Source organism: Capsicum annuum, chromosome 12 (genome assembly GCF_002878395.1).
Source record: "Capsicum annuum cultivar UCD-10X-F1 chromosome 12, UCD10Xv1.1, whole genome shotgun sequence".
NCBI lineage: Eukaryota > Viridiplantae > Streptophyta > Magnoliopsida > Solanales > Solanaceae > Capsicum > Capsicum annuum.
Genome location: NC_061122.1, coordinates 227,603,509 through 227,612,538, shown reverse-complemented (window position 1 = coordinate 227,612,538; position 9,030 = coordinate 227,603,509). Strand labels below are relative to the sequence as shown.

Below are 9,030 nucleotides of genomic sequence, written 5' to 3'. Positions count from 1 at the left end.
ATGCTTTAAGAGTAATTAATGTTGCTCTATTTTTTTTTCCTCTTTTGGGTATCCATGATTTTGATGAGAAATTATTTTTTCTTAATTGTTTCTACATTTGTGGGTTAAGTTTAATCACATAAAATAGAATAATTATATAAACACCCCTTCAAATTTGATTTTGTATCATTTCCTTTGTGGTTCATGATATTATACTAACCTTTTTTCTAAGGTATGGAGGACACGGATAGGGTAGAGGGTTAGTGGGTAGGAGTAGGCCCTTACTAGTAGGGAGGAGTGTTTTGTTTGTCGATATACCTGTAGTCATAGTATTATGCATGTCTCTTGTAGTTTCTTATTCGTGGTGTTTTGAAGGTGTTTGTGGTTTTGGACAGATAGTTCATAATATTATTCTAGGTGTCTTATTTCTTTTATTATCTAGTGGTGTGTTATCCTATTTTGCTGTTTGTTTTTATATTTTTTGCTTGGTATACTGTTGTTTGTCATGAACCAGGGATTTATCGGAAACAACCTCTCTACTTCATTGAGGTAGTAATATGGACTGCATATGCTTTATCCTCCCTAGATTTCACTTTGTGCTAACACACTGGTTATATTGTTGTTGTATTCATTTTATCTAATTATTATTTCAGTAAGTTATCCATTATGATAAATTCATATAAGCTTTTTTTTCAATGTCCTTTGTTCCTTAAAAGGAAAGGAATCATTTCATCTCCATTGTTCACATGTCATACATGTCCTTATTTGTTTTTGGCTTAGTACTTCAAAGTTCAGTTCTCCTCCCCCCAAAGTGACTGTTGCAATTGAATAATAGAATAAGATCGTGATCAAAAAATTATTTTTCTTCTTTTTTTTCCCTCTATTTTCCTTCTTGAATGAGTCCTACAAGGTAAGGTTTCTTATGATAATCCTCGTGGTCCGGCCCTTCTATGAACCATGTGCATAGCGAGAACTTTAGTGTATTGGGCTGCCTTTTTTTAATTATTTTCTTCAACCTACCTATCTCTTGTGAATGGTTGGTGGAACTCCTATTTTTCCCTATATAAAGTGTAACATTCAAGCTGTTAATGAGATATATTCAAGTAACTCTATATATCTTTTCCTAATTTATCTTTTGCCTAGATAATACAATGGCCTTTGAAAAAGAAAACATGAAAGTTGAAATTGTGTCTACAAAGTTCATAAAACCATCTTTACCAACTCCAAATCATCTCCAAAATTACAAATTATCTTTCTTTGATCAAATAGCTGATGAGGCACATTTACCTCTTGTTCTTTTTTATCCTCCTACTAACAACATTAATTATGCAACTCATGAATAACAATTCGAGCAATCTTTATCTAGAATTTTAACCCATGTTTACCCTATTTCTGGCAGATTTATCGAGGACGATGACTCGATATCATGCAAAGACCAAGGGGTTAAATTTGTAAAAGCTAAGGTAAATAGTAAGCTGAATGAATTTCTTGAGAAAGCACACAAGGATGTCAACCTTGCATTGCTTTGTTGGCCTCAAGATACTTGGGATGTAGATGACACTAACTTATTCATCATGCCAATTGTCATTGTCCAAATCACAGAATTCGAGTGTGGTGGATTGGCTCTATCTATGAGCCATGCACACACGGCGATGGATGGTTTCACAACTTTCACTTTTATTAATGAGTGGACTAAAGTGTGCAGATTAGGTATTCCTGAAGACAAGATTGATTTCCTGAGCATTAATTTGGCTGATGTTTTTCCATCAAGAGATCTATCGAAACTTCTCTTGCCTCGTCTCCCCCAGGAGGATCGCGAGGAAGCTAAATTAGTAGCCAAAAGGCTATACATCAATGAAAGTGCCATTTCAAGGCTCAGAGAGGAAGTCGGAGACTTATGCTTTAAGCCCTCAAGAGTTGAAATGATCGTAGCCCTCCTATGGAGGGCTCTGATACGTGCTTCAGAAAAGAAGCACGGACATCTAAGACGTTCCCTAATGGGTGTCCCTATAAACATGCGCCCTAAGTTGAAATCGTTACCTCAAATAGAAAAATCTTTTGGGAATCTTGTAATTGAAGCCCCAGTAAAATTCATACCGGGGGAGATCAACAACATGGAGTTGCACAATTTCGTGAGATTAATTCGTGACACAGTGAAGGAAACTATTGTTGCTTGTGACAAGACTTCACCAGACGATGTAGTGGCAGCTGTGGCTAATATATACAATGAAAGTTTCCAAGCACAAGAATGGGGAGCAAGTGATGAAGTAGACATGTACACAAGTTCAAGTTTGTGTAGATTTCCAATACAAGAAGCTGATTTTGGTTGGGGAAAACCATGTTTGATGCATTTTGGTTCAAGACATAATCAGGTTTGTTGGTTGTATGATGCTGAATGTGGCAACGGGATTTGTGTGCAAATGGATTTGAAGGAAACTAATGCCAAATTATTTGAATGTGAAGATGATATCAAGGCTTTCTTTGAGTTTTAGGTTCTTAGTGTGCTAAAAAAAAATAAGGTTTTTAGTGGGTATGTATGTGTGAGTGTTATTTTTCTTTTTTCAAATTATTTTGCTTTTACTATTTGTAATATTGGTCTAAAAAGGGGAATGGAAGAGCTGAACTAGTACTACTAATGTAACAATAATTATAATAAAAACTTCCCTTATTACTATTATAGTATTTTTGTTTGCAAAAGCTGTTATCTTTATTTCCATGATTGAATTTCATAAGGAATCCAATAATTTTATATGGATCTTCCTTATGTCACACCTGTCTTATTTTTAAGTGATTAATGTTGTTTTTGTGAATATAGCGTAAAAATCTTTTGTGTTATGAGTGTAAAGTTAAAACTATTAAGGATCACTTGGTTGGTGGCATATAAAAATAACGAATATTTCGTGAGATAATTTAATATGTATTTGAAAATAGATATATCTCCAAATTATAATTCCACCAATCATGCGTCCCTCTTAATAGCACTATTGATTCAGGTAGAATAACATCGCATTGCTAAAGGAATATCAAGACCTTTTCTCAAGCCCATACCAATATGTAACTTAGTTAAAAATAAGAGGTAGAAATATTCATAATTTAAAGTTTATAGGTCTTGCTTTGAATTATTGAGTTCCACCTCTCTCGTGAGGCTTGTCATAGACATGATGTTGGGCGTTGGCATTATCAAACAATCCCCCTCCCGACAACTGCCTCAGGCAGCATGTTGCTTTGGGGAATTGGGCTCATGACCATCGCATTGATACTAGTACGTACTTGTTAAGATCAAGAATTTATCATCATGTCAAAAGTTACCTTTGATAGCAAGGATGTAACTTTATTTCTTAACTAAACCCATCAAACAAGCATCATTATCGATCATGACTCTAACTCGATCACCCAACCTCCTCGTGAGCCTTGTCATAAATAATATAGGTCAAACCCATCGATAGGACCTCAAACTTGTCCCAAAAATTCACTTAGACCCCTAAACTAAGGCTTGTACCTATCAGACCCTTAAACCCTCCGAATTTTGTTTCAATTGGGCATTTTTTCCCAATCAGCTAAAGGCTCAAGTGTGTGCTGCACACACGCGCTGACGTGGCAAAAACAGCCAATTGGAAGCTGACACATGGCATTGTGGGTCCAATATATTAAAAAATAATTATAAAATTATTTTAAAAAATAAAAATAAAAAATTGATTATTAAAAGAAATTATAAAATTAAAAAAAATAAATTATTAAAAAATAATTATAAAATTATTTGAGAAACAAAATATAAAATTTTTAAAAAAATGAAAATAAAAATGGCATTGAGGATCCAAATTATTAAAAAAATTATAAAATTATTTAAAAAATAAAAATGAAAAAATGATTATTCAAAAAAAATCAGAAAACTTTTAAAAAATAAAAATAAAAAATTGCATTGAGGATCCAAATTATTAAAAAATAATTATAAAATTATTTTAAAAAAAAATTGATTATTAAAAAAATTATAAAACTTTAAAAAATACAAATTATTAAAAAATAATTATAAAATTATTTAAAAAATAAAAATAAAGTTATAAAAAAATTTAAAAAATAAAAATAAAAAATGGCATTGAGGATCCAAATTATTAAAAAATAATTTAAAATTATTTAAAAATAAAAATAAAAAACTGATAATTCAAAAGAAATTATAAAATTTTAAAAAATAAAAATAAAAAATTGCATTGAAGATCCAAATTATTAAAAAATAATTATAAAATTATTTAAAAATAAAAAATTGATTATTAAAAAGAAATTAAAGGAGAAAAGATAAAAAACACCTCCCACCCACCCAGTCGTCTTCTTCACAACCCCCTCTCCCGTTGTCTTCACGCATACAAACAACAACTCCATTAACAACAGTCAACAACACACACACACATTAATCTTTTTCACACCCCCGGTCGTTTACACACACACACAGTCAGCAACACACACACATAATTGTTGTTAAATCAACAACTCCATTAGTAAATGAAAAAAAGATTTCTTTAACTGATTTTGTAAAAAAAAATAATTTTTTTTCACATCTTTGATGTTGGTGACAATGGTGAAGATTGATTAGTGATTTTGTTGTTGTTAGTAGAGTTGTTGATTTTATTAGTAATGAAGTTTCTTCATTTTGATGCTTAAAATTAATTTCTCTATCTTCAATGGTTTCTTGTTGCTTCAGAAGGCTCCATCTTCAATGGTTTCTTGTTGATGTAGAAGAAGACACGGACGGGGGATGGGGTGGAGGGAGGGGAAAGAGGTGCGGCTTTTTAAAAAAAAAATAAAAAAATATTATTAATTAAAAATTATATTAATAAAATAATTTAAGTATAAGTTTTTTAATTAAAAAAAAATATATTATTTAATCTACTGTTCACGCGCCTAAGGAAAGTGTAACACACTCTCCTTGCCAAATCAACATTTTGTGCCTGGTAGATACCAATTTTAGCACTTGAGGGGCCTGATAGGTATAGACCTTAATTGAGGGGTCTAAGTGAATTTTTGGGACAAGTTTGAGGTTCTATCGATGAGTTTGGCCAATAATATATTTTGACATTATTCACCAAATATACAATTTAAACTCAAATTGTTGAATTTTCTTGGAATTCATAGTATCAATGGTAGCTCTACCACCATTATGGATACCATATCATTCATTGTATATTGAGAAAAGGCTCAAATATGTCATTGAACTATCAGAAATGACTCATTTATGCCATCAGTTAAAAGTTTGGCTCATTCATGCCATCGCCGTTATAAAATCGGCTCATCCATGCCATTAATTTTCAACGGTGGTTTTCAAAAATAGCTTTGCCACGTGGCCTTTTATTAAAGGTCCACGTCATTTATTAAAATAAGGAAAAAAGCTCATATATGTCATTGAACTATCAGAAATGGCTCATTTATGACATCAGTTAAAAGTTCAGCTCATTCATGCCATCGTCGTCACAAAATCAGCTCACCCACATCATTACTTTTTAATGGTGCATTTTCAAAAACTGTTTTTTATGTGGCCTTTTATTAGAGGTCCGCGACATTAATTAAAATAAATCAATATTAATTTCAAATATCTTAGATCTATTAAAAATAATCGGTTCATTTAACATAACCCGACCCACACCCATTAAAGTATTTTTTTCTATAACAACAACTATCTTTTTATCATATTTCTAGTTGATTCTAAATCATTTTACATGTTGCGCTTAACAGAAACCTCAAAAATTCTAGAAACCTCAAAAATTCTATCCTACATTTTAATTTCAGTGACTCTAATATATACTCTGAAGTTGCAAGAAAATAAGCCAATGAACGATTAGGGCAAACAAGAAAAAGAAAGAGGCATACCAATAGAGCTTCTCCAATATTCTCCCATCACGAATTAGGGGAGCATACATCATTGAAAAATTATTTCTAAATAACGGCTTAAAAGAAGTCTGTTATCCCAACTATCCCGCCATGTATATGGGATAACTTCTCCCATCACAAATTAGTGGAGCATACATTATTGAAAAATTATTCTCAAATAACAACTTAAAAGAAGTCTGCTATTCCAATTATCCCGCCAAATATTTGTGATAACTTCTCCCCTCATTATGATATATATGCTGGAATAAATAATCTCGATACTAACTAATGTCAAATATTTTGAATTAATATTGATTTCTTTTAATTAATGGTGTGAACTTATAATAAAAGACTATGTGGTAAAGTTATTTGTAAAAAAATCCATCATTAAAAAGTAATGGCATGGGTAGGTTGATTTTATCACGGTGATGGCATGAATAAGCCAAATTTTTAACGGATGGCATAAATGACTCATTTCTGATAGTTCAATGGCATATTTGAGCCTTTTTGCTTATTTTAATTAATGACGTGAACCTTTAATAAAAGGCCACATAGCAAAGCTGTTTTTGAAAACCACCATTAAAAAGTAATGGCATGGATGAGCTGGTTTTGTAACGACGATGGCATGAATGAGTTCAACTTTTAACTAATGACATAAATGAGTCATTTCTGATAGTTCAGTGGCATATTTGAGTCTTTTCCCTTGTACATTTGATTTGAAGGTTGCTGTACTTTGCATGTGAAGTTTCACTTTCACATGGGGTACCTGTACTATATATTGTTGATGATGTGACTTGAATATATTTGTAGACACCTAATTTTGTCCCTCTCGATGTCCAATTTATCCATTTTTTTTAACCTCATGTTATCATACACTCTCACCCATGTGATTATACCCCACAAAAATATAAAAATATAAAATTTCAATAAATCCCTAACAAATCAAATCCCTAATATTCTCTTGTCCTAAGAAATTTTATCCTAACCAACCCACCCCACTACCCCTACCCCCACCTCGCCCTAAGGCAGCCCCCTACCCCCTCCTTAGATCACGTTTTTGTTTTTCTCTTTACAATAAAATTGTACAAAAGGGAGACCCACAGACAAGGCACTCACACCTCACATACACTGCCTACATATACACCATAATCACATACATGAACACGCGACCAAAATATGCCCCAAACTTAAAAAAGTGATGAAAATATGCCATCAAATTGGAGAGTAACAAAAGTAGGCTTGGTTCACTTTTTCTATGCACCATCCTTTCTTTTTTTAACGGCTTGATTAACGGAAGTTAAAATCAGATGGTGCACTTTTTTTATCCACCATTCATTTTTTTATATGGTGCGCTTTTTTTGTGCACCATTCATTTATTTTTATATGTTGCACTTTTTTGGTGCACCATTCATTTTTTTATATGTTGCACTTTTTTTGTGCACCATTCATTTTTTTTCTATATGGTGCACTAATTTTGTGCACTATATGAAAAAAAATATCTGGTGCACAAAAAAATGCACCATCCATTAAGGTAAAAATATATGCTGTACTATTTTTGTGCACCATTCATAAAAGAAAATGTCAATTTAGTATACACAAGATAAAAAGATTTACGATATTATATGAAAAATGTAGATAATGCACCAAAATGTAAGATAATGCACTATTTGAATGCACAAAATGAAAAATAATAGATAGCACACTAAAATAGTGCAACATATGACAAAATTTAAAAAACAAATTCGAATTTTAGTACAATATATGACCAAAAAAAAATGTGCACTATATGAAATAAATTGAATAAGTATTAAATAAAAAAAGTGCAATAAATAGTATTATATAAAATAAATAAATACTCAAAAAAAAGTACACTCAAATCACTATATATTAAAAAAATCCATTTAAATAATGCAATATATGAAATAAAAAAAAATAGAATGAATAATGCACAAAATAAGTGCACTATATCAGAAATAATTATTAGTGCACTATTTTTATGCAATATACGAAAAAAAAAATAGATAGTGCACTAATTATGTTCATCTATGAAAAAAAAATATATACGGTGCAATAATTTTCTGCATAATGTGAAAAATAAATGGATGGTGCACAAAAATCGTGCATCTTATTTTTTATATAGTGCACATAATTACTTTTTTTGAACACTTCTTTTTTACTGAGAAAGTAGATGGGAGGAGAAAGTGAAGGGTATGGATACGATCACAGAGGGTCGATATTTTTTTCACAATGGTGCACTAATTTTATGCACCATATAAAAAAAATTGAATGGTGCTTTTTTTTGTGAACCATATATGTTTTTTCATATGGTGCACAAAAAAAGTGCACCATCCAATTTTAACTTCCGTTAACCAAGCCGTAAAAAAAAAAGGGATGGTGCACAAAAAAATTGCACCAAGCCTACTTTTGTTACTCTACAATTTGGTAGCATATGTTTGTCATTTTTTTAAGTTTGCGGCATATTTTGGTCGCGTGTTCCAAATACATAAAGAAGAAGGCTGCCTCACAAATATTCACACACCCTCATATCACACCATCACCAACAGATCTTCCTCGCCATTAACGTGATACACAGACTGAAAACATACACAACAACACATATATATTCCTCTTTTTTCCCATTTACGGGGAGGGGGTCATCTTCTTCACCTCACAAAATCTACCACACACAAGGACACACGCACACACAGTGACCAGCACACACACACGTACATTGGGGACGAAAATCGGAGAAATAGGGAGCTATACAGAGAACAGATAAGCACTCGGAGAACCAAATCGAGAGAGTGGTTGGATTTAGGTGAAACAGTAGAAAAAAAAGAAATAAATCGATTGTTTGTTTGTTTCCGATGAAATTTTACCGGAAAGTGATATTCTACTAATCGAACCATCTCAAATCGACTCTTCTCATCGCCACCGGAGCTCCGGCAAGGCCACTAGCACCACCCACCGAAAAAACCAGAGTCAGCCACCAAACCATCTCAAAAATTGGTGGTTTAGGTTGGTATCACTGGAAATGTGCATGGGTGTTCGTACTTTGGTAATCTTTGCTTCGGTTCACGGTTTTGCTTTCGTGTATTGGTGTTCGAATTAAATTTTGGGGATTTGTTTTCGATCGGTCTCGATCGGTTCATCGTGGTCAGTTTCGAATTTTAATTTTTGTGATATCGAGTTGGA

General features: G+C 32.3%; 1 protein-coding gene across 1 annotated transcript; it reads left to right on the top strand.

Annotated features, from left to right (window-relative positions):
* The first annotated feature begins 742 nt into the window (after window positions 1-742).
* Window positions 743-2,653, top strand: LOC124889471 (acetyl-CoA-benzylalcohol acetyltransferase-like). The gene is made up of 2 exons (XM_047401268.1): window positions 743-889; window positions 1,379-2,653. The coding sequence occupies exons 1-2, from the start codon at window positions 876-878 to the stop codon at window positions 2,469-2,471; spliced, it is 1,107 nt and encodes a 368-aa protein (XP_047257224.1). The 5' UTR covers window positions 743-875; the 3' UTR covers window positions 2,472-2,653.
* Window positions 2,654-9,030: the final 6,377 nt, after the last annotated feature.